Source organism: Manacus candei, unplaced genomic scaffold (genome assembly GCF_025592945.1).
Source record: "Manacus candei isolate 608988 ecotype Guabito, Panama unplaced genomic scaffold, ASM2559294v1 h1tg000062l, whole genome shotgun sequence".
NCBI classification, from domain to species: Eukaryota; Metazoa; Chordata; class Aves; order Passeriformes; family Pipridae; genus Manacus; species Manacus candei.
Window position 1 is genome coordinate 861,668 of NW_026138110.1, and position 26,679 is coordinate 888,346.

The 26,679-nt window shown below is 43.0% G+C and overlaps 1 protein-coding gene across 2 annotated transcripts in view; it reads right to left on the reverse strand.

Moving 5' to 3' along the window:
• The window catches only part of NDST4 (N-deacetylase and N-sulfotransferase 4), a 67,052-nt gene that overhangs the window by 19,840 nt on the left and 20,533 nt on the right, over positions 1-26,679 (reverse strand). For both annotated transcript variants that reach the window (XR_007907339.1, XM_051804898.1), the window contains exons 3-6: positions 13,895-13,982; positions 9,273-9,427; positions 4,220-4,405; positions 3,223-3,351 (exon numbers count right to left, since the gene is read on the reverse strand). Coding sequence is in view for 1 of the 2 variants with exons in the window: in XM_051804898.1 (XP_051660858.1) it covers positions 3,223-3,351; positions 4,220-4,405; positions 9,273-9,427; positions 13,895-13,982 (558 nt within the window). In the remaining variant the exon portion in view is untranslated. The remainder of the gene's footprint in view (positions 1-3,222; positions 3,352-4,219; positions 4,406-9,272; positions 9,428-13,894; positions 13,983-26,679) is intronic.

The following is a 26,679-nucleotide window of genomic DNA, read 5'->3' on the forward strand; positions in this document are numbered from 1 at the left end:
AGCAGACAGATAGTGGGAGACCCTGTGGCTGCTGGAGAGGTGATAAATGGAACAATTTGTAAAAGCACCCTTTAAATATGTCAGGGCTTTCCCCAGGAGGCTGAATGAAGGGCAACAGTCAGGGAACATGGGCTGAACCCACTTAGTTTTGAGCCTGACATGTGGAGGTGGAAAATCCCCCTTAAAACTTCGACTCCAGTGGAGATTTTTTTGCTTTTTGCAGCTGGAAGTATTTCAGTTTGGAAAGTGTATGTTACCAGAGGGTTGATTTTAGTGCTGCTTAACTTGTCTTTCTCTATGGAGTGTGTCAAAATCAGAAGTGCCTGGAAAGTTGATGGGAATGTGTTTAAACAGAAAGGGGAGGCCGAGAAAAGGAACTGCTGGCACAGAACTGCTGAGCTGAGCAGAGAGGAAGGGGGCTTTGGATATATTCTGTGAGAAGAAAAAGTCATTCTAAAGGACAATTAAGCTAAGTAAATAATGAGAAGTAGAATTTAAAAAAAAAAAAAAAAAGCTGAAAATGAATGTAATGCCATAAAAAAATTAATTTTAATTATAATTAGATTAGGCACAAAACCAGTTTTTTCAGCTTTGACTGACTGAAGTTTTAGATGTCATATTTTCCCTTCCCTTTCTTTCCACTGATTGTGGTGGGTTTGCTGCTCTGCTTTCACTGCTGATGTGGAAGTGCTGATGCTACGACTTTTGGGAGGTCTGTCCTAATTAAGCTGTAGTGAATAACTGGGGTTTGATGTTTGTCAGACCACATAGTAAATAACATCAGAGATGATAAAACTTATCACTGATTAAACATCCAGCTTTTGCCTGGCAAGGGAGAGAGAGAAAAACATTTCAGCTGAACCTTTCATTGCTTGTGAAGGAAAACCCCAAGAAGGCAATAATATCTCATTTTCTACCCCAAAGTGTACCTGTATTTCTTATTTGTGCATCCAGCTGAAGCTCCTTGTTATTGTTCTGAGCCTCCAAATGAAGGAGACCCTTCGGAGGGGAGCTGGATTGATACCTTGTGGAAGAGTTTCGCTGTTTGGGTTTGTTTCAAGCCCAGTCTGGTCTCTGAGACTTTCCCACTGCCTTTAATGAGCTTTGCTTTGAAGTGTTTATGCAAAGAATAAGTCCCCCCCAAACTGCAGACTCCCTGCATTAGCTGGAGCCTGGAAAGATCTGGCTGGGATTCCTGTCACCCTCATTAAAACTCAAAGGAAAGTTGGTTTGATTTCTGTCGGTCTTGGTGGAATTTATCCCTCCTCTGCCTGCTACTAAATCATCTCTGCCAGACATGACTCATCTTCAGGATTCATAAATTAGGAAGTGAAAATATCTCTCTGAGCCACGGAGTGCTCAGTAGCAGCCATTTAAAAAAATAAAAAAATCCCTTCGGAAGATCCCCTTGACAGTCTCTCTGCAAAGTCTTTGTTCCAATGCACTGTCACTTGGGCACTTTCTAATTTAACCAGCTGCATGGAAGTGCAAACAGTTTTGGTGTTTGAGCTTAATATTTGTTTGTGATGTATTTGCTGGATTTGCTAATGATGACCCAAGTAAGGGACAAGATTCCTGTAAAACCCTCTTGGAAAAAAATGTTTCCTCTCAAACTGTAATCCACAGCCAAAGGAGGTGGTGTGCTGATTTTAGTCAAGGCACTGGGATTATTCCTAAAGTTTGAAACAGTCTGAGAAAGTCTGTCTTGAACTGTGTGTGTGGGAAATACATGTAATAATCCTATTTACTGGAGTGTAAATTGTGGCTTTTCACTTCTGGAAGCCTAGTCTGTAAATAATGTGGAGCTGAACTGAACTACAATCAGGTGTGCTCTTATTCTCCCTGACCAGTGAATATATTTGGTACTGGTTATCCAAGCTGATATCCAAACACTAAGGAAGCTTATTAGTGAGGGGAGGTGTGTGAAAAGCTTCCAGGGTGTAAGATGGGAAGTGTCCTGCTGCTGTTCCAGCGTGTGCTGCTGCCAGTTTGGAGAACACATCCCATTCAAAGCATACCTTTTTAATCCAGCTGAATTTGCACCTGGCCAGTGGAATAGGCACTGTATTGATTCTTTTCAGGCCCTGGATTTTGGGTACTAACTTGTGAGCTTTTGCAAGCTAACCACTGAAACACTACACTTTTACACTGAATAAAAGAAGTCTTCCCTTCCATAAAAGTGGGAGAGGGGATTTAAACATCAAGAGTAAAGAGAAGCTGTTCTTTTCAAATGCCACACGACAATATATATTGCACTCCCAAGTTATTGGGACATAGATTGGCTGAGGAATTTGGGCTGTTGTAAGGAGCACTCATGGAGTGGAAACATGCTTTGTGGGGAGAAAAGTCATCCTGAGAGAACTGCAAGAGATAGGATAAAGAACAGGGATGTATTTTATTCTCAAATTAGGTGTCACGTGGGTGGTACAGGCAAATTCCTGATAGAAATGTCCCATTTCTTTAAGCCCACTGAATCTGGCTCAGATGCCAGCTTAGCTCCCCAGCCAAAATTTTCACCCCCAAGCATCTAATTATATAATACAAAAAAAAAAAAATAATCTATATTTAGGTGTCTAAATAAAGGTGACCTGGATTTGAGAGTCAGCTCCACCTGAAGTTTCTTTAGCTCTGCAGAGGAGTCAATGAGTGCTGCAATTTAAACCCACTGAAAATGAGGCCACCTGGCAAGACAAGGGACATTTATCTTGTGACTAGCGCAGCTTCTTTGGGTGGAGCAGGACCAAGGGAGGACAAAATAACTGATATGTGGCTTTTTTGTTTTGTTGTCCTTGCTCCTTGCACCTTTAGGCTGCTGTCTTAAATGGCATCAGACTTTTTAGCTGCTCAGAACCTGTTTTTAAGAGCCAGTGGTGGAGGAATGATATGAGGCCTGAGCCCTGAGGTTTCCACCGGGCTGTATCAGGAGTGCCTGAGGAGCCAAGCTTGTGGAAGAAAGGAAAAGAGGGATAAGATCACAGGTTTTTCTACCCTTGCTGTCTCAAACAAGTTTCTTCCCAGTTTCACATTTTCCAGGAACTTGTTGCATACAGCTGTAGTTCAAAATAGGCAAAAGACATTGTTCTCCTTTCTTCTCAAACTGCTTGTTACCCCTGAGCAACTGGTCCTGCTTTTTATTTCCCAAACAAGGTCCAGGAAAACTGATCTCCCTCTCTCCCTCTTCCCTGTTAGTCCAAAAAAAAAATAGCAAAAGAAGGTACCTACGGGATTCAGGAGAATGGTGAGGAACAGTTCACCTCCTCGGATACTTTTGTCCAGCTCCTGAGGACCCCCAGGATATTCCTTGTAAAAAATGGTGTGAGTGAAAAGGCCACAGGTCTGTCGAGGGAGCACCTGAGAACAAAAGAACAGCACCTTATAGGGATTGCCTAATCCATGCAGAGACGTAACTGACCTGGGAAAGGACTTTTGTCTCCCTTAATTCAATATTTTGATGTTTTTACTCGGTGAAAACAAAAAACTAAACCCACATTCAGCAGAGCATTTGGATACATGTGTAAACACACTGCTGATTTTGAGTCTATTCCAGTAGGAATTGGACTCTGTGCAAGGAGCTTGGGGTTAGGACATTCCTACAGCCTTGTTTAGGGGATCCCAGTTTTGCCTTGATGTGCACGGGGAATATTCAGGTCAGCTGGGAATTGAAACCATCCCGAGACCTGCCCTTGAAATATGGGACAGGCCAAATAATTTTACACATTTTCCTGCCCTCTGTGCACTTTGAAGTGCGTGTGAGGAACCTTCTCTCTCCTCACACACGTGCAGGGCCCGGAGCAGTCAGGCAGGCGTCCCAATCCCTGGCTCGGGGAATTTCCGAAGCAAAGCCGACACCGGGGCCTCGGAGAAGTGTCCTCCTCGCAGGAGGAGATTACTTACACCTGCTCACCTTCCCAGGTGATGGATTTCTAATCCTTTCATGCATAAAGATGAAGCAGAGCTGGAAACACAGGTCTTAGGCAGTTTAATGACTTTCCCAGAGTTGATAGCTGATGGCACCACAAGCACGTTTGCAGTTGCCTGAGTTCCTACGACTATTTCTTTTTTTCCCCCTCTGCTAAACTGGCTGCACTGTTTTGGCAATCCTTACAAATCCTGGATCACTGGGAATTTTAGTGGCTGCTGGGAAAGCTGAAGGCCAGCAAGCCCAGCCCCGTTGGGAGGCCCCGCAGTACAAGTGTCTGAACATGGAAATGCAGTGTACCATGATGCCATTGTGGATGAAGCCCCGTCTGTACCGTGCGGGCTTCAGGTGTGGATACTCTTCCGTGCTGGTCACTCGGATGTGCCAGACCTTCTTCCAGGCCTCGTAGAGCTGGATGTGCACGGGATAGACCCCGGAGTGGTGCGGGGCCACCGCGTAGCCCATGCCGGTCGGGATGCCGTGCTCCTGCAAGGCAGCACAGGAGGAACGTGTTTTAGGGATGAAAAAACCCCCCCCAGGGAATGATTCAAAGCTTTGTTTTTCCTGCCCACGGTGCCATTGGAGTGTCCTTAGACTGACTTGTGCCTGTTGTACGTAACAGAAGCTGAAAATGAACTACAGGTTGGTAACTCCAGAGGAATAAATCATCCTCCTGGATTATGTTGCGTCACTGTTGCACGGAATAGATTTGCCATGTACTTGAATACCCATCCTGCCTGTTTAGCCCTGTTTAAAGGTCATCCAGTAAACCAGTGCTAAGGCATCAGACAGCATTAGAGCAGCAAACAGATGGAAAAAAAATTGTTGCAGTGACATACGTGGAATAAGAGCAAGATTCCTTCCCCGTTTAATAAGTAAATAAATATTCCTCGTAGCTTCTGAACTGCTTATTTTTTAACATGGTATTAAGGTAGAAGCAAAAAAAAAAAAAAAAAGCCAGACTCCTTTTTCATTTCATAAATATTTATATTTGGCTCAATCTCTATGTGGAAATATGTGCACTTTCGTGAATATAATCTATAGGTTATCTTGGAAATATCTTCTGAGGGCACAAATTCATTTTACTCCCAGTACTGCAGGATACATCAGCTCTTTTCCATTCCTATAAAATTGATGTGCAGAGGGAAATGGCCAAAATATGAGAAGATTATATGAGGTTTTTTGTCCTTCCTCTTGCCCACATTATCCATTGATTACTTTAATTCCAGGAACAGCAGGTTCTGCTGGGCATCTCCAAGTACTTAACAAAGAAAGGGTTTTGATTCACTGGCAAAAATTAAGTTAAATCTGTAGGGAACACTTGTTCCAACATCACATAATGCAACCACTTAAAATTATCCATTCCTTACTAGTAAAGATCTTGAGTTACTGGCTGATCTTGTAAAAGAGAAACCCAAACTCTCCCTTTCACAATTTGCTGAGAACAAAATGTAATTTCAGCCTATTAATGCTATTACCTACTCGAGAGGCACGAGTCAGTTTAGGGGGGAAATGAGGGATAGCTCTACAATGAGAAATGTTAAATCACCCTGTTCCCTATTTTTTTTTTTTTTTTGGCCACGAATGTGTATAAAGGAAAAAAAAAATCTGTACCTAAAGGTTTCATAAAGTCTGGCCATTTATTACCCTGCCCGAGTGCTCTGTGACGCTCATGCTGTTAAACTGATAACTTAAATATCCTGGGTCAACTTGGGTCTGCAAACCTGCAGCAGGCCTGTGCTGGGGAGAGCACAGAACCAGAAATGGGAGGCAGACGTGTCCCGAGGCAGATAATGAACACCCTGCCCTGAAGGGCAGATCCAAAGGGAGGGATCTGGCTGGATCTGCGTAAGATACTGTTTATCTGCTTACTACTTGATGCTGGTGTTGCCATGGCAGCGGGATGGTGACATGGTAATCTGCCATTCACAAGCAAAATGAGACAGCTTTTCGTGAGTTCTCGACATGAAAAGGAAATGAGCCTCTGAATACAAACCTGCTCGCTCCAGAGCTCATCCCACAAATACATGGCAGGCACTCGGATACCCGGCATGGCTCTAAGGAGGAGCAACTAACAGATAATCACATTTCCTTTGGTCAGTTCTATTTTCAGTTTGCTCGGGAAAATGAAATGTTGTGTGTCCTGACTGCCCAGGGCGGTGTTATCCTGTATATGCAGACCATTTACAGGCCATTTTTAGAGGCAGTCTCTTGTGGGCATCTCTCCTTCCCAACACTGAGTACAGATATTAATAGTGAGACAAATTAGACACTTTTCATCACGTGTAGATACTTTGCCTTTGATGTGTGGTCACTGGGCTTCACGTTCTGGGTATTTAATTGGTGTATTAAAAGCCCATGGTTTCCTTGTGGTTTGAGCAGCTCTGAAGTTTCGGGCCGAGGAAGTGCTAATGTGCATCTGTAGTTGGTTTATAAGAGGAGATGGAAGCCAAGGAGTGTTTCTGCAAAGGTTCTGAATTGATTTGTTTTGTATCTGTTTCTTTCTCCATATCAGATCACAGCTCCCTTGACAGTCAGTGAGAGTTTTTTTCGCCCGGTCTCTCCTGTGCTTTGGGCACGTGCACTCACAAATGAGCCCAGAAAATAATCACTGAGCAAACAAATCAAGGGATGAAATAAAGAGCTACAGGCTTTGGATTAAATATATTCTACTTGGTTTTGTCAGATAGGGATGTACGAAAAGGAGAAGGAAGAATATCTCGTTATTGATGGCCGTGCAAACTCGGTTTGGTTTATTTTTGGAATATGTACTATCAGAGACAGGAATTTGTTTACCTATTTGTGTATCCATTGCATTGCCTACAAACAAAGACAATAATACTTGAGGTATTAGCAGTTTGCACAATTTAATCCAAGGCTCAGTGTCTTTAAAGGGCTTTGGGATCCTCTGAAACAAATGTGCGTGGAAGGGAGTCCTTTGAAGGCTGTTGATTTTACTAAGCCCCAGATACACAGAGGTGGCCATATCTGCACTGGAATCAAGGCAATTAGTTACCTAATTAGCAATTAGTTCTGTGTGTACAAAACTGTTCAGGTGTCCAATTCCTACATGTGTTCTACATGTGCTTTGGCAGTCCCAAGCCTGATATTCTCTTGCACGGAGAAATGGCTGTGATGGGATTTGGGTGCAGATTTCCTGACAGCGTGATCTGGTTTAGTTTTCTTGTAAAAAGATAAAGGCAGGAGGAGCCAACAGGTCTTAACAAACAGAATTTTTGTGTCTTATTTGGGATCTTAAGCCACCTTGACTGTTGTTCTTGGATGTAAAGATGTGCACTCCCTTCCTGAAGACCCTGTTACCTTCTTAGTCATGTTTGAAACAAAATGAGCAGAGAAATACCACACTAGGAGAGGAATTAATGTGATCACACTTCCACAGAATTACTGCAGCTTTCCTTGCAGAAACTCACACAAAGTGTCATCTCTACCTGCAGCTAAAACAGGAGGTGGGGAAATATGGTGGATAAATGAGAAACGCAAGAGGAAATGGCATCAGCATCAAGCTGTGTCCCCCGAGTGTAATACTAAATGAAAATATCAGAAAACAAACAAAACATGTGTAACATCAAGCAGATTTCATAGGTATTGTTCCAGATCTCTAATTTAAATTTGGATCCACGTTGTGAAGTCAAAGGATAATGAGAAGAGGTTTGCTTTGACTTGGAGGACTTGGAGAAGTGCAGCTGTGGAACGGGGAGTTCCTTTCCCAAGTAATACATGATGCTGAGGATGTGAAATCCAGGGAGGAATCGAACCCACTCCAAAGTCGTGGCTGGGACCTCTCTGATAGCCATCAGGAAGGCTGTCATAGCGGGAAGATGAATTTCTCCCACAAGAGAGACTTTCACAGGAAGCCTTTCGAAAAGAAATGTTCTCGTAAGTAAATTGTACAGCTCATATAGATTCAAGGTCAAGGGGCTGGTACAACCCCTGCCCAAATGTTAGCAGGAAATAAAAGTGTAATAACAGCAGCCTTTCACTCACATCAGCTCCTTATTTATAGGCACCCTAAGGAGTCCCTACCCTTCAGGAGACGGGCTTTATCTTTCTGGAGTTGAAGTTAAAAACAGACTCGATTACCAGCTCTGTTTTCAGGCTGTGCTATAGATTTTACTCCTAGAGGTGGTTTGACCTAGAGGACTCTATGTTTCCTGAAAGCATGAGGAGAATTTCCCCATAGGTTTAAAGATGAAGGGACTGTGTATTTTTGAGATATGGATTATTTAAAAAATGACTCTTGCATTTAAATTCTCGACTCTGTTTGGGTCTATGGGCCAGGCTACACAAAAGGCCATGCCAGGAATGAGGCTGACAGCAACTGTAGGAAGGAAGAGAAGTCATCCAAAATGCCTCTATACTAACAGGAGACGGGAAAGGGGGAAGTCTGGCAAGAAGACTAAACAGTTAAGCCATTTTTAATTAATTTTCTTTAAAGGTTGTTAGGAAAACATTTTCATAAACAAGGCAATAAATTGCTTCCAACTGCTCGTTCAGGCATCTGCCTCTGCCTTTTTCCCCATGTGCCTTGGCTCATGTGAGGGGTGGGAGGAGGGGGCCTGGCCTCTGGGAGATGGGAAGGGCTGAGATTTCTGTTCCCAGAGCATCTGGGAAAGCCCCACTGTGTCACTCTGCTCCTCTGAGTGGCTCTGGTTGCTTGGCATTCCTTGGCCTCCTCACAGACCACACAGTGTCTCTACCAAAGCCAGCATTTGTAGATTCCAGGTTTTCTTTGTCAGCCAGTAGAATTACCCTGAAAGGGCTGTAAACAGTACAAGTGCTCTGAGCTCTGGGCCATGTGGGGAGGATGGAACAGCAGCACAAACGAGGAAAAGGGAAAGAAACAGTGTTATCTGTCGTGATTAGCAACAGGTTAGCTATGTAAAAAGCATATTTTCAAGCAGCTCATTTTAAAAAAGCACAGTGAAATCCAGCAGCTTCCCTCATTTGCTTTGTCAGGATTTCTCCCAAACCATAGACATTTAGGGTTCACTGCAGCTTTCTCCCTCCCCTAGTGAGGATGTTTGTGCCAGACTTCAGGGAACTGATAACCTGTGTACAAACCCCTTCCTAAAGCTTAAAACGTCAGCTGGTACCTGCTGAGTTCCCACTGCTTCTGTTCCCTGTGATCTCACAAGGGTGCTTGGATGAGGGGCTGCTCCCTCCCCAGAAAACCTGTGGCAGTAGAAAAAGCTAAGACAAAATTCAGCCCAAGTTTGAGTCACAGAAAAGCTCTTTTTGGGTTTCTAACCTTTCTGCCTTAGCTTATCTGTGTAGATGCACAGGTGTCATATACAAAGGTGTCCTGGTGAATCTTTTGGGAACTTTTACTCACTATTGCAAATTCTTTGTTGAGGATCATCTGCTCCACCAGCGAGGACTCGTTGTGGAAGAGGTGGGGCTGCATGTGACTCCACATGTGGGGAAACCACCAGAACTCATCCACTGATCTCAACAGCAGGTCATCACCTTCATCCTCCTCCTCAGTCCCTGCAAGAGAAAGAAAGGGAGGGGGAAAAATGGTAATAGAAAAGCAACAGCAAAAAAAAAAGGCCCGTGATTGGTTTTTAGAGACAGAAGAAGCTGCCATAAAACCTGGTGTCCTTGCCCTGTCTCACTGTGCTCGGGGTGTATCACACAAGGCTAAAAAAAAAAACAGCAGGGTTTGTTGTTTGTTTTTTTTTTAGTGTATGTGATCTTAAAAGCCCAACCTCCCCCTTTTCTCTGTTGGCCTAATTTTAATGCCACACTATCTTTACATCACCATAACCTGACGACTTGGATTTAGTGGGACAAAACAGTGTCAGGAATATTACTGCTGGTTGCCAGGTCTTTTGAAAGCTGGACAAAGGATGACGCTGGATCAGTATTAAAGCAGGACAGGTTCAGCATATGTCTGCTGTTTTCCATTTTGTCCTGATAATAATGTCACTGTTAAATACAAAATACTCTTAATAAAAGACAACATATGGGTGATAATGAAATCTTATCAATGCCACCCCTCCATCCCCCTTGTAACTGCCTCTTTATTAGCCTTGGTTAATTGAAATCTGATAATTTTTGGTGAAGTGTGAAACAAGTTTGCAATAGTTTCAGAATATAATTAGGTGGAAAGCATGCAGCAGCAATGGCAAAGGGCTCCCAAATGTTTCCTAGGGCTCAGTATTCAGTTTTTGCCAGATTTAATCTTGAAGTCAAACCAATCAAACCTCCTGTGCTAGTGAGGAGGATCTGCTTCAGGCAGAAGAGAGGATGTGTGGTTATATCCCAGGAAACCTTCCATCTGGGGAAGGGTACCATGCTTCTCCCACCCTCTGCACATGTGTGTGCTGTGCTTTTTAAACTGGAAAGGCACAGTGACATTCCAGTAACTTCACCCTCAGATAACTCCATGATGTTTGGTTTATTAGCAGCTTTCCTCTGTGTTCCTTTACCGTTTAAATGCTTTCATTTTGCTCCAGTGGAAGGAATAATTGCCAAAATCAGGGCAGTGAGGCAAACACGGAGGTCTTGTCTTCTCACAAGCCTTTTTAATGTGTTGCAAAAATCATTGGGAGAAAATGCTGCACGGATGTCAGTGTTTAGTTGGCAGGAACACGCAGAGATGCCTGTTCAGAGCATGCACTTGAGCTCTTTGCTTTTATTATTCCCTTCTGCAGTGGTTTTTGAAGAATGCCACCACACAAGGAGAGCATTCCTTTGAAACTTTCTTCCCAAGTCCCTGAATCCCTTTTCTCCCCTCGCTCTGCCAGTTCTAAGGAAGTTGCTCCCACTGACGGAAGTGTTGCTGGAAAAAAGAAAACAACCTTGTTTACCAGGTGATTCCTTACTGGAAAGAAAGGAGGGGTGGCTGCTCCCTCTGTATCCTGCATTTGTTGAGTGACTGCCAACTTGTTTTCTGGGATGTGTGGTTCACCTGCAGTCACTCAGGCACGTGCAAGGGAAGAAACTTAACACAGGCTTTCAAAATAGGACAGAGGAGAGAGAAAATGGGGCTTGTGAAGCAAGTGAAGATATTTTTGATAAGCCAAAGGCAGGGATGAAGAGGGAAAAAAAGTGGCTATTTGAAATATATAAAGAACTACAATCATCTCACAGAAGATTTAGGTCAGAGTATAATTTAGTGCCTTGCTAGCTTTTGAAGCAGAGTGTGGTTCTTGAAATAACGTCATTATTAAAACCTATGCTTTAAAATCCTATTTCTTCCCACTCATTACTTTGTAAATTTAGATATACAACTAGTCAAATTTTTACACTTTTTTACTGTAACAAAAATCAAACAAAATGAATCATAACACTTTCCAGTGTGAAGAGGAACAGCCCCATCCTGTAATGGCAGAGCTGAAGCGGAGAGGTTGGAAGTTTAACAGTTGGTGTTGGTGTTGCTTTTGAGGACAAATTTATTTGCAAACCTTGGGAAAGGGTATTGTTTGAGTTTATGAATTCTTAAGTAGTGGTATTTCAAAAATAATCTCATGTCAAGTTTTAATGGAGCATTTGGTGGGTGCTTATATTGTTTAAATATTTTTTCCCAATCCCTTACTCAGAGTACTGGAGGCAAAACCTGGGATTTTGAGGTTTAATTTCTTGTACAGTCAACACTGTTTATGTGACTTTCTTCATTTTAACCTGAAATCATACACCTGCTTTGAGATGTGGAGTGCCCTTTACACAAGTCATAATTCTGAGTTTGTTTGTGCATCGTAAGTAATCCCAATATTTTAAAACCTTTTCGTTAGTGGTGTTAAATCTGCAGTGTGGAGTTTTCCAGTGCCACAGAGGGGATGGTGGTGGGGAGATGAGCAGCGTTGCTGATGTGTCAGCTGTTGTGGTACAGATGTCAGCAACGTCTTTGGATGAAAACGTATGACTGTTAAATCTGCCAACACATCCCCACACTCATCTCCCTCCTGCAGTTTTAAAATGATCCAAGTCTTGGAAAGGAGAACAAACTCACACATTAAGGAAGTCAATAAGGCACAGCAGTTGCAGCCTGCTAATAAAACACGTTGAATATCTGATGCTAAAAGCGCCTCCGGGTAAACAAGCCACATTTCCAGTAATTAAAGAACACCTTTCCATGCTTTATTTATAACGAGTCAATAAAGTGGATATTGCATGGAGAATACTTTGAAACCTTTCCACTCAGCTGATATGACAAAACACCCTCTCCAACCTGTAAATGAAGTGTTCAGTTAAAAACCCAGCTGCACCACTGAGTCCGGGTCCCCTCACGGAGGCGACGACATCCTTCAGCTTGGAAGTGCCTCCGTGCTGTTTCTGGGAGCCTGGAGAGCCTTAGGAGGATGGCACACGTGCATATTCTTCTATTTTCTCTGTTATATTTCAGCATTGTGTCAGCTGATGGCAGCGTGGAGGGTGTTGGGATGAGGGAAGGAAAAATAACATTGGCGGGTCAGGGGGCTGACTTGCAGACAGGCTGCGTGTTTTCTGCCAGCCACTGTCCAGTATGTCATAATATTCATTACAAAAATCATCCCTTTCTCCATCTCCTCCCTTCCTTGGACCACTTTTCTCCACAGTGGACACTGACAGCCACAGCCAAGCAGCTCAGCACCCCAGGCTAGTTTTGTTTGGTTTCTTGTATGAAGTGTGTGTCCAATTAATCTCCAGAAGGAGTAACTACACAGGCAGGTCAAGATGAAGTGCAGAGAACACTGTAGTTCTGTCTCCAAAGTTGCTCTCTGATCACAGGCCTGCCACTGCCTTGTTATATGACTCTAGGCAAGTAATTCCATCTCTCTCTCCCTCTCATTTTTCTCAGGCTCTCCACCCTGTATCCCCGTTCTGTCGGGTTTCCTGGGCAGCAGTTGCTCAGCATTATGTGCTTGCACAAGGGGAAAACAGCCTGGGCTTAGGGACAGGGGGACAAATACATCATTTTGGTTGCCTTCTCCCTGCTCAGCCCTCGAAGTCTTCCTCATCTCCCTTCTCCCAGGGTGACCTGCCTTCCTCCACAGCTGCCTCATGGTCCATGGAAGCAGGGACTGCATCATTCCCAGCTTTTAAACTCACCCTCCCATCCTCTTGCTGCCTCCTCTGCTCCAGATGAGCATCCCAGCTTCCCTGAATGTGCTGAATGTCACTGAAGGTGCTGACACCTGAGGATTTTGGAGCTGGTCCTCCAAGGTGGGAAAGGTATGGGGCTAGGAAAGGAGAAGGACAGGAGGTTCTCCCTTGCAGTGAGTCTCTTTTGGCAAAAGACCCACCAGGGATCCTCACGGCTCAGCGACAGCAGAGGGAAGCCTGAGTGGAGGTGCAGCAAAGTGTTAAGGAGAAGGCAAAAGAGGAGGAAAAGAAAGAAAATGTTTAAAAAGGGCTATTGTGCTGGGGAGAAATGGAGCAAAAATGAGAAAGGGGTCGTGAGGAGGAGGAGGAGGAGGAGAAGTAAAAGTGCCTAATGTTCCACGGGAACAGTGCAAGTGTGCAGCCTGTTAGTGCCCCTGGTGTGGAGAGAGCAGGGTTTCAGGACAGATTCCTTTTCATGTTGTTTTCCTTTTATCATCCCTCCCCATTTGCAGATCCCTGAGACAGATCACCTTCACAGGCACGACAAAAGCTTGTGCATCCATTCAAATGCTTCTGCCTCTTCAGAGGTTATATTTCATCATGCCAGGAAAAACAACCCTTAGCACGTCTCCTGTGCTGTCCTGTGGAATTAAAGATAACTCAGCAGCTACTGTGCCTCCTTTATCACTGAGATTTACTACCACACATCTTTCAGGAAAATACCAAGGGCATCCTCATGTACCTGAGCAGCTCATCCATAGTGCACCTTTACCCCTTTGGACACTGGCTGCTAAACTGGGGGAACATGTATTTCCCACTGCTCCACTGGCTCACTGTGTTGTTTAAAAAGGGCATGTTTAAAGCTAGGTTTGAAATTCTGTCCCCTATTTAACTGCAGCTACCTGAGAGCATGAAGTTCCTTCTTACCTGTGTGGTAAAATTTTCCTGAAAATCCAAGGTTGAAGGTAAAATTTGCAACCTGAGTGCGCAGTAAATTTTGAGTCTCTAGTAAAGCCTGAAATAAATAAGAAATTAAGATGCATTTAGAAAAGTTGATATTGATTTTTGGAATGCCTCGTTTTAAAAGTTGTGTCCAGCTGAGGAGATACAAAAAAGAAGATACTGTTAAAATGCTTCACATTTTATTTTGGGCTCATTCTTTTTTATGAGACTGTTACATCAGGGTCTGGTGGTCTAGAAATGCTAGTGATGGTACCTAAGTACCCAAGGAGGGGATGGTTCTGTGGCTTGGACCAAGATATGATCCACTGTGGCAGTGATCTATGGCAGGACTTGCATCCAGCCATTCAGAGGCAGCAATACACTGGCTCATCAAGCCCCCCCATGCTCTGGGTTATTGCTGAAGCTTGATAAAATGTGCTTAAAACCCAAAGTAAAATAAGGAATACTACTTGCCATCCAGACAGGGAGGCACTGGGGTTTACTTACCTGCAGGAACGTTATGGGTTGTGTCTGAATAGCAAACTGAGGCCTAAGTGTGAATGAGCAAAACTCCAGTTTTGATCAACAGTACAAGTGATGTCCAGGTCAGGAAATAAATCCCTGTCTAAATATTTTTAGTCTCTCCTCCAGGTAAAAGATTGGTCCACTCTAAATGAAATGGAGGGAAAGGGTGTTGCTTATGGAAGAAATAGGTGTAGTCCTGCTCAGCAATCCATTTTTTTTTCCTTGGACATGTTTCCAGTTACTAGAGAAGGAGAAAGGATGGTTCAGTCTGTGTGAGCTATTTACATTTACTATGAGTTGTCAACCTGGCTCTGCTCCTAAAGCTGCTCCTTGTGCACTTCCAATCACCAGCCCCCAGAATGCGAGCGAGCTACGTGTGAGATGGGCAGTGCATTTATCTCCCTATTGGTCTTGCCAGTGCTGGATGGGTTATAAACTCTTATTTTCATCAATTTTCGGTGTCTCCATTATGTGGCTCTCGAGAACTTTTCCTATTATCCATTAATAACATTTCTATCGATCACGTTCTTGCCGAGTTCAGCGATGAAACGACTGCGGTGCTTCACGCGCGCTCCCAGCCCAGCCAACGTTGTCCCTCATTGGAAAAAATTACATTTTGTAATTTTTAACATTCCAGGAAAATAGTTTTTTTTGGCCTTTTTGCTGAGCCCACTGCTCTGATTTAAACTGCAGCAACCACCACCACCTCTACCTGGGACAGTAAACCAAAGTTATCTCCGGTCCGGTGTAAATGATGACACCAGGTCTAAGCAGCTGAGGTGTGTGAGTGTGACACAAAAGGTTGGCAGGCATTGTGCCTCTGCCTTCATTTTTTAAATAGAACCATTTATTAGGTGGCAAAGGAAGGTGTAAAGCAATTACCAGCTACAGCAGCCACCAAGCAAATTCCTCTCCTTGCTAAAGGAAATGGAGTAATGCAAGGACGGTAAATCTTGTGCTTTAGCATTAAATATTAAGGTAGCAGTATGGTTTGCAGCCTGTCTTGCCAGACATTTAGTAAGTTGATTGTTTCAGCCCTGTGACAATTTCACATGTGGGACTATATTTACATAATATATAACAGCTAAACGCTCACTAAAATGTAAAACCTCAGAGATCAACGCCACTGTTAGCTGAGACATTGAGGAGAACCCCCAGCTGGCAAAACCTGGCACTAAACTGACACCATTAAAGTCAGAGGCACGGCATCTGAGCCATTGCATTTTAGAGCATCATTTTCCAAGCTGTGTACAGCATTTTAGATGCGTTGAGAAAGACTGATGGGCCGAGCAAAATCGATTTAATTTCCCTTTGAGGAAAGAACATCTCGAGAAATTATCGTCATTTAACATATAGTGCAAGGAGGTGCACGAAACCATCATCATTATATCAGCCTGGCTTTTCCCTCTCCTTTCCCTCACATCTCCATAAGATGACACAAGTGCAGGATGGGCAGGAGCCTTCCAGCCCGGTGAGGTCTCACCGAAAACACAGAGCGAGGATTAAGATGTAAATCCCATAACCTGCAGCGTGTCAAGCGTTTTTCTCTGTCTAAAGGGCAAATCTGTCACTCAAACTGGATTTGGCTTGATCCTAAAGACTTTTTTTTTTCATTGCCATTTCCATATATGCATATTAATTTTTATCATGTGCAGCCAAATTTCATTTTTATGACCTCGCCTCTTTTCAGTACTAAGAAGATCTTGTCACTTAAACCAGTCCAAACTTATTTTGTCACTACTTGACTGTTTGGGGGAAGGGGAGTGATGTCTTCTACATCTTTAATATGAAAAAACAGTTAAATAGATCAGACTTAATCATTCTCCAAGGGAAGAACCATGGAACTCACCTGCACATGGAACACGTTTCCATGCCAGGCTAAGCAAACAGTGGGTGTTTTTTAAGGTAATCTAAGCTGTTCTTTCAAAGGCAAACCCTTAATTGCCTGGAATCTCTCAAAACCTCACGGTTTTCATTCCATTAATTGATTCTTTGCTTTGTCAATGAAGCTTCTCTCTGACACCCACAAGACACAGTTTCTTCTTTATGTTGCATTTACATTCAGCAGCCTTTTACATTAATCCATATAATTACCTTTTGTAGATTTGAAGTTGCCATGTCTTTATTCTTCATAATTGGTGCATCTATTAGGAAGAAGTGATATTTTCCTGCTCTGTCCTTTTTAATTATAACTCTGTCCTTCATTTACATAATAAACTTTTTGGGGCGATTTCTGCAGGAACATTTCATGCCTAATAGGAAGCAATTTGCTTTCCTTCATTAAGTACATTAAAACTTCATGCCCCAGACATCATTGACTGTAAACATTTGATTCTGCTCGAATTTAATGCACCAAGGCATTTTGCTCTGCCATATTAGATTTATTTATGTGCTCTGCTCTGGATTGTTAGCTGCTAATGAGACTTGGGCTCTTATTGCTCTAAGGCCTGAGCACTAACCTCATTTTAATGAGTTCATTATTTGCTGCCTCCTGAATGGAAGACAACAAATTTTCCTTTTAATTAAAGGTCAAAACACCTCTGGCTAAGGAAAGTGTAGAGGTTATCAAATCCTTAGAGAAGGGAGAAGAATGGCCATTCCTGATTTTGGTGCCGAGCATGGGCAGGCCAGGCTGAGGTAGGAGGTGTTTCTCTGGGGAGCAAAACTCTGAATCTAAGCTAAGTGATAACAACACTAAAATGTGGTACTAGTTAAAAAAAAACAAAACAACACAAACAAAACCAAACCTGAAAGTCAGCCAAAGTAATTAAAGAGGCTTTACTCCTCACCCAAAGGTCCGGGTGGATCAATAGTGCTGCTGAAGTGTGAGCCCTTCTTTGCATGTGCAATGATTTATAGGGTGAAGAGGGCAGAGCCAGATTAATTGAGCCAACAAAACGTAAGCTCATATTTCTTGTGGGGGAAAGTGAGGCAAAAGTGGTCAGTGCTGGGGCTGTTTGTAGTGAGACAGGTGGGAAGTGCAGCCCTGGGTCTGTGTGTGTGTGCAAGTGCTCCGGCAGGGGGTTGGAAGCACAAATGGAAACTTTAGTTAAGCCAAAAAAAGGTTAATGATGGGAAATACTACACAGATCCTTGTCCTCTGTCTAGCATTCCACACCTGGTCACCATCTTAGGGGCAGGCTGGCCAATACTGGTTCATGGGCAGGGAAAGTGTTCGAGACAGGAAGGGCAGAAAGCCCAAGATGTCATTAGAGCTCCTGGTCAAACATGTGCCCTTCCAGAGGCAACACTGGGAATGGGAACTTTGGGAAGCAGCAAAACCTCGAGGTCCTGGAGGTTCCTGTCCCTGTGGTGATGATGCCCAGAGTGCCCAGCCTGTGGGGCATTGCAGGCATTTCATTCCATGGCCAAGGAAACACGATTCTGAGTCACTACAGAGCCTGTCCATGAGGGCTGCACAGGGTGGAGGGCAGATGAGAAAGGATGTAGCTCTTCACTCCACTTGGAAGGAGATCAAGGGAAGGAGGGGAAGTCAGATATTCCTGTTTTCCATTGTATCTGTAATTTGCTGTCATCTTGAATTATTTTGCTTGCACAAACTCGTTCTAGGAAGTGCTTCTGGCGTGGGAGGATGTGCCAGTGTCTGGCATCCCAGGGGTACCTGGCCAAGGTTACGTTGTCCCATCACCTGCTGAGGGATATGACTGAGAATCTTGTCAAAAATGGGCTCACTTGCCATTACTCAAAGTCATTATTCATTTGGGAGCAGATCCTAGTGCTGGAAAGCGATTCCACTGCTGCAGGTTTTTTCTGTCTCACGTGTGTGTGTATAATATCTATATATATGCTCACTAGATACACTTTTCTATTTCTTTGTATGTGCTGGAGATAGAAAATGTGTGCAAATATTTGCACATATCTAACTTCGACATTACCTCTGCTTTGAGCAGGGGCTTAGATTAGATCACCTCCAGAAATCCCTTCCAACCAAAATTGGTTTTTGCTCCAAGACAGTTTTCTCAGGCTTCTCTGGCACATAGCTGTTATTAATGCCAAGAAGTCTTTTAATGCATTTATTCATTTTTGTCCCTAACATCTGTCCTTAGTGCTTTTGCAGTTATAGAGCCCTGAGGTTCATGCCCAAGCTGTTCCTTGCAGCAATTTGCTGGTGGTCTGTGGAAAGTTGGAGGACTACAAAGTAGTAGTTTTGCTCTTGATTTCCAACTGAAAATTTGTAGGGAAGAAAAAAAGCAGAGAATGTTTTCAGCGGTGTTTCTCTGCACTGCAAGCAGCTGCTGTCAGGATGTGATTTTTTTTTTTTTTTTTTTTGATTGCCTCTTCCTGCTCTTGCTCATTCCCTGAAATCTATGCTAGGAAAAAAAAAATAAAAAATCTGACTATGCCTGATGTGGTGTTGGCAGTTTTCAAAGCCTGTGGAACTGGAATTGATAGGAATACCACAAAATAGTTATAATCATAGTAAAGATTGGAAGGAAGGTGTACAATAATAACTAGCCACTTCTTTTTTAATTCTGATAGGAAAACTGAATTTGTAAAGAAAAAAGTGCTGTCTAGCCTGACATCACTGACAGGGTCACTGCAAGACCAGGGTTCTGGGTTTCTTATTTTCAGCTTTCAGTTTGGAGCCCAAATTTTTATCATAAGGGGGACAATCAGCTCAGCTGTATCTGCACTTGTTAAAACACAGCTTGGGGAGGAATTACAACCCCCTTGAAGCCAAGGGGGTGATTTCTGTGTGGGGAGGATTTCAACCCCTTCACGTGCTCGTAATACCACAGAGCAGGAATTATGAGGAATTCACATTATTGACATGCTGGCTGGAGTCTGAAAGGAGTTTAGAGGCTGAAGTTAGCCCAGTCTTTAGTGGGATTTTGCCATCCCTCACACTGTGTGCCTGTGCCAAGCCTGGCTGGAATAGCTGGTAACCAGGGCCCGGGGCGGCTGCCAACCCTCACGGATTCGTGTTCCCTCTGGAGACACTTTTCACCCAGTGCTTTACACACATGGTGTCATTCCCAGTGCAGAGCACACAGCACAGCAGGATTTGGCCCTTGTCCTGCCTTCCTGAGAGGTAGGATTGCACTTGTTGTGTATTTATTTCTGTGAAGTGCTATGCTAATCTATAGTGCCATATAAATAATTAATAGGCAGCTCTGGGATGGGGCTGAGCACAGCCAGCTCTGTCTGCAGATCTATTTTTTATTATAGAGCTATTACTTGAGTTCTGTTGAGCATTTCCCCCGAGTTGGCTGCCTTTGTGTGAGGTCTGAGAGGATGTGTGGGTTTATTTGAAGCAAGAAGAAAGTGATGATTTGCACTCGTGTGTAATATGTTTATTGCAAGCAGAGAAATTTATTTTTCCTTTATGAGTGGAATACCCAATTTATCAGCTCTACTCCTGCTGCTGTTTTGTAACTCTGTCCTAAAGTCGAGAAACTGCCAGGAGTCTACTTGCCTTTAATTCAGCACAGAGGAATGCATCTGTCCCAGCAAAGGTTCAGCTTGTTTCAGCTGAATGGGGTGATATTGCATCAAATCTACCACCTACTCATGACTGACTGGTTAATAACATCCCTGAGAACTGAGAAGGTGCCTTTTGGTGAAGTATTAGACGAGAGATGATGCTGGAACTGTGCCACAGATACCCCCTTGACCAACCGCTCACGTGTGGGTGCGCAGACATATAAAAATGTCCATGGAAATTGTTCAGTCCCTCGTCTTGGAAAAAGGAATTCATGGCCTTGTTAGAACACCTAGCAGCAAAAAGCTCAAATGAAGAGCAAGGGGACAGGCTAACAGGGCAAAAGGTATAAATTAAAAGTAAAGAGCCTGAATGAAAAGCAGGGTTTGTTTTAACCGGGGCCACGCAGCTGAGTTAATGCAACTGCTTCCCATTCTCCAGCCGTGTCTGGCTGGGGAAGATCAAAGGCATTGGGCAGGGCTGGGAGCATGCACAGGACCTGCTACAGGTCCCACAGGAGCAGGGAATGGCTGCAGGGGTTCCCTGCCAGCAGTGATTGCTGTCCTGTGTCGGCGCTGCCCGCTGGAAAGATTTACAGCCTCGTTGGGAAATCACCGAGGGGCTCCAATATCAATCACTGCTGATTCTGAAGGATTTTTTAGGAATACTAAGCAAATCTGCTGACAAATCCTGGAAGGGGGAAACCAGCAGGTGCCCAGGCTGAGAATGGGCAGTGGTTCCCCAGGGCTGTGGGGACCCTGCTGGCTCAAGCCCCAGGGCTGGCCAGGATCCTTCCCCTCAGGTTCCTGCAGCAGGGACAGGAGCTGGGGGCACTTCCAGCAGAGCAGGGAAGGGCTTTAGAGCTTATTTCTTATCAGTTCAAAAGCTGAAGCATTTTGAGTGAAAGAAATCTGTTGCAGAAAGGCCCTTCAAGGCTGGGGAAGCAGGAGGAGGCAGGTGGGGTTCGTCTGTCTCCGGTTCCATTGCAGAGCTGGCAAGGAAGAGGCCCAAAAAAGCAGAGGCAGAACCATTGTCTCAGCTCTGATCAATCACCAAAACAACCCCTAAAACAAGTATTGAACGAGAAAACCGTCTCGAGGCTTTAAAGGGACCAACCACATCAAGGTTTAAAATAGTGTGTTAATAAAAAATTCAGGCTCAGTGGTCATGATCCTGTTGCAGCAAAGTGTAGTGTGTCAGCCACTGTGCTGCGTGTCACCCAGGGAGGAGTTTAGGAATGTTTAGGCCACGCCAAAGAAAGATCAAAGTCTCCCCTTCTTTGGCACAACACAAATACAGAATAAAAGACAATTAGCATCAACAACTGCAGTTTGGTTTAGCTGTGTGTGCTTGCTTTCTCTTGTTTCTTGGTGGTTCAGAATTGCTTCCCTAAGCAAAAAAAAACCCCAAACCAAAAAAACCCCAAATTGTTATAGGTGGGCACTCAGTTGCTGTAAATTATTTAAGGACTGGTCTAATGGAGACTGCTTTATTTATCTTCTTTCATTTGTGGATTTGGATCTACTAAGCTTTAATCAGAGTAGTTTTCTGTTCCTCTACTGCCCTTGGAAATAATTTACTTGGAAAACTTGTCATAAAAATAAAACTTCCTTAAAGTTCTCAGCACGGACATTTATCTCAACATTCTGAACTCCTACCAGCAATCTCAAATTTCTGCTTTAATTTACTGCTTTACAAACTAACTGATGTATATGCTTTGTGCTGGGGAATTAAGCTTTTTTTTTTTTTTTTCCAGCACAGTTTCAATCATAAGGAGAGATTGGAAGAGGTGATATATTGAAAATTCAGGTCTGTCCTTCAGCTTTTGGAATGGGCGTGTTGGCACAGTGATGGATAGATCCAGTGGCTCCAAGAGAGTACCTCCATATGTTTAAATAAGAGCTTCTAAAGCTTTTAAATGGGGAGGGGGGGGAAATGAACTCACAGCAGGTACTAATTTCTCTTTTCCTGTTGTCAGTGGTAAAAAACAGGAATGTTCAAAATATCCAATGTGAGAGCAGAAACAGGCCTTTCCTTGGCAATTTTTTTCATCAGTGAAGAGATATTTTTAAGCTCACATGCTTAATATTTCCAGTTTTGTTGTCCTTCCTATCATTAATTGCTATTTTTCCTTACAACCTCTTCTAAAGTATGTAATGGGAATACCAGATCATTCACTCCAATAATTACTATTCACCTGCAGCCTGTGTGCTTTGTTAATTTTTTTTTCCCCTATGCAAGTGTGTGCACTGCCCACCCTCTCCCTGAAAATCAGAAACCAGGGAAGTCCAGAGAACTGAAAACTGGAGTTTGCAAAATCCATCCCAGAAAACCCTCCTGCCTTATTATCCTTCCCAGCTCAAAGCCAGCGCAGTGAGTTGTCCAGTGAGAAGGAAGCTGGAAGATCCAAAGCAATGTTAAGTTTCTACTCAATTCTCTTGAATGGAAACATCAGAGGCTGGGATGTTCTCCAATAAAATCAATCCAGATCACCAGCTGGGGCTGCTGATTTGAAACCAAGCACCTCAGAAATTCCAGTGGGTTACTTTTTCATAGAACTAAGGAGTTATAGAGAAAAGTGACAGTGGATCTCTCTAACAATCAAAGGAAATGGTTCAGGTTAAAAAGTATCATGACACCTCTCCAAAAGCTCCCTGAGCAGGGAAGAGGATCACCTGGCTCTCCAGGCTCTGGAACAGCCCCTGAGCAAGGACAATACCTGCTCCTGCCCCAGCAGTGGGAGGTCACCAGGGAATTTCGGCCACCAGAGAGAAAAAGAAGTTTTGATTAAATTCCCTCCTGTCTGATGGAGCTCATCCCTTTCTAGATGCTGCTAAATCATTCCTGACAGGGATGACTTTATCCCCAGGGCTTCCAAAACTGCTTCTGACAAACAACCTTGTTTGGTGTTGGAATGTATTGGGTTTCCTGGAGCGCTGTGCATCCATCCACAACATTTCCTGTGTTCTCCTCGAGCTCCTCGTCCCTGATGTCCTAAGTGACACAGGACCAGTGCTGTGCTGTGCCTGAGAATGCCAGGTGAATTATTTGGCAGGGAAAGAGAACATTTCCAACAGGCATTTTTTTACAGAGAGTGGTTACTGGTGTCTTTTGTGACGTGTTTTCTCGGCTGCTTGGAAGAGAATGGGAGCATCATTCTGAAATCTCTCATTCCTTTGCCCAACTTATCATTTGTATGAGAACACGTTCCCGTGGTGGATAGAGCCTTCCACAGGGAATAGTTCTTGGGGAAAGCTGTGGCCTGCATCCTAGAAGAAGGGTATGTCTTCTGAGAGTGTTAATGTCTGATGACAACGGTAATACAGTGAAAAATCAGTGTTTCTGATGTTCGTGGGCCCTTCATAAGTCTCAAAACAGATGAAATTTTGGGGTTTTCTGTGTTCTCACACGTATGAGAATACTGGTTGTCAAACTTTATGGTGAATAGATCTCTAGGACTTAGGAAGAGGGAAGAGAGCTGGGCTCATCAGCACATTAAATACTTGCACAGCATTGTCTCAGAAAACAAAAGAGGCACAGGAAGGTTGTTTAAAAAAGATCCCTATTTCAAACCATTCCCATGCATTTCGGTGGCAAGGCATTACTGAGTCAGTTCCCTTTTACATCTAATTGCTTTTGATCTTAATCATTAAAGGCAGAACTTTTTTTCTCTAAATATTCCCATTGAAGACTGTAGAAAAGTCTGAATCCATGTGAAGTATGAATCCATGTAACACAGGATCATCAAACAGAGAAAAATATGTTCAGCCAGCCATCCACCTTTTAATTTTAGTTGTTACACTAAATTTCCACTCATTTCTGAAGTGAGGGATTCTATTACTCTCCTAGCTGAAGGGTAATGCCATAATTTTATTTTACACGGGAGTAGCTGTTTAAAAATCATAAATCCTGGCTCGCTGGGCTAGGTTTCACTTGGCTCATGCTCTGCTAGACAAACAGGATCACTGGGCAAGGTGTACATCCAAATCCTGAAAATAACCTGCAACAAGACACAGGTGGTGCTTTTCCATGGTGGAAAATATCCCTTGTTCCTCAAGCTCTTCCATGGGCTCTGCATTCCCTCTGCTTTGCCCCCTGCTGGGGTTTAGCACCCCCCAAAGGTTACAGCACCGGGAACCAGCCCCTGAAAGGACTAAAACCAGAATATTGTTGCTGGGCTTTGACATGCACCTGCTGCCTGAAGTTCCCTCTGGTCTTTAACTTGGGGCTCCTCTGCAACACCCACCTTGGAATATTTACAGCAGGGATGGGGAGCTTTTATTTCCTGATAATGTACTGGCAGCACGTTCCCAGTTACAGGAGAAATAATAGTGAGAGCATATGGGGAAACTGTATTCCCTTTCCTAATAACAAATACAGTGGAATCACACTTTATAATACCACAGACATATTTGTTTATGATGCACATAAATCCTGGGATATGTTACCAGGAAGACACATGCAGAGCTTTTTTTTATTAAAGCATTCACATTCTGCAGATGAACCTTTTTTTTTTTTATGTAATTCATTATTATTATTATTATTATTATTATTTTATTATTATTAACCATGCAGAGGGTATCCTCAGCAGTTCACACTTGAGCCTGGATCTCCATCAAAGATTTCCTAAATTAATACGATCATGGAGTATTTAGCCTCTATTAATTATAGATTCATATAGATTAATGCTTATTTATCCGTGCATATTCAGTTAATTCCCAAACATTTGTGCTAATTTGTTTAAAAACTTACAGTAAATATTATTACAAAGGAGGTTTTCAGTCTTTGTAGCCCTTGGGGATTAAATGTTACTGGAAAATGGAGAGAGGGTGGCCCTGATCCAGCTTTGATCCCTCATCCCTTGGGCCCCTCTCCCGTGTCCTGCTTTTCCCCAGGCACAACCTGCAGCCCGTGTGATTTGCCCTGTTCAAACAATTGGAACTGCACCAAAAAAGCACTTGTGCTCTGCAGAATCACTGACAGCTTTAAGAGCCAATATTTCAGGAGGTTTGGGGAAGGCAAGCAAATCCAGTCTGCTGTCAAAAATGTGAATTCCAGCATCCTTTATCCTGCCTTTACCTGAAGGGCTGATGTTTTGGGGTGAAAAACATACAGGTGCTTGAAGCCCATGGCTTTAATTCAGTCTGAATTTAGTTCAAGTATAATATCAAGACAATTTTTAGAAATTGCCTCAGTGTTGGTATTTGGGATTTAATATGTAATGTAAAAGCTACATTAATAATTCTGGCTTTTACATGAAATGAAGAGGCAGTATAAACCTGAAATATCCATTGCCTGGGATATTCTCATATTAAAGAAGTCTCTCAGCGGAGTGTGAATTATTTTCATTTTTTAATTTCTGGAAGATCAGCAATTCCAAAGCTCCATTTAATTATGATCTTTGGAATACTTTTTTTTTTTTTTAATATTCTACAAACTGCCCACTTTTGCTTTAGTCTGCCAGAGCAGATGAGCTGGCAGAACATAATTTTGTTTGAATCATATTCTGGTGAAACATTCTGCATTTAATAAATCAACATTTTGCCACGAGAAGCTGTTTCACTGGAGCAGTCCAAGTTGATGGAGTAGCAAGAATATAAACTTCATTTTCCTCTGCATTGCCACTTTGCCATTATGGAAGGATTTTTCACCCTATTTAGTCCAAGGATAAATGGCTACACAAGCTGGAAGGAAGGAAAACTGAAATCCTAATCTCAAAACCTTTAAATTTTTCAATGCCTTGGTCAGGAAGTATTGGGAAGGTGATATTAGTGGGAATTAAAAGAAAGAACAAAAACACAGAGAAGAGTAAGGTTTACAGACATTTAGAGGCATTGTCCTGGCTTGGTAAATGATGTTTATGATTTAAAAAATTAATTATCTGTGGTTTTATTTCCTAAGCAAGACAAACTCTGGGCTCTAAGCAGGGAAAGGTGCTCATGCAGAAGCCCTCAGTGGAAGGACACCACGCTGCCCTGGTAGGCCTTCTGTGCCAGCCTTAACTGGAAATACAGGAGCTTTTTGTCAGCTGCTCCACTCAGCAGTGATAAATGCTGGAGTTTTTACACCAGGACACTCCAATGCATCCAGTGTGGGGCAGTAAATCAAACCCTAACCAACAAAAACACTGCCCAGAAAGCTCCAGAGTGCTTTAACTAATGCACTGGTTTGCAGGAAATTGGGAATAGCTTATCCTCTGATTTTTCTTGCAAATTTTGGAAATGAAATTCTACTTGGAACTGAATAAAAAAAGTTTTGTTTTCTTCCTGGAATTTCTGGAGAGAAATTCCTAACTGTTATGAAATATTATCTATAAAGTAGTGTAATTGTTGAAGTGATAAATAGCAGTATTTAGTATTTCCATTGCAAATTTAGAAGTTTTGTCAACCTATTTAAATTAATAACTAGTCTTATATCAGAATTTTATAAATGCCTAAGAGACCAAAAATATTCTTTTGTGCCTTTTTTTTTTTTTTTTGAGAAACGAATTAATAGCAATCAAAAATCATTTTTATCTAAGTAGTGTAGGACGGGCGAGTGTTTTTTACAATTCAGTAGTAAAGACAAGAATGTGAAAAATATACGATTTTAATAAAGAAAAAGACACTTAAGCTGTAAGGTCCTGTGCAGGTGAATCTCTTAAACAGTGCCTTTGGTGCTCCTGGCTCTCACCCCACCAGGAGGAGGCTGGGGATGCACAAGCTGCAATTTGGTAACTTTTCCCTAAAAGCCCTTAATGTTATTCTGCCTGTGTGGAAAGGAGACAGGTGGAGATGTAAAACATCATAAGCAAAAGCAGTAA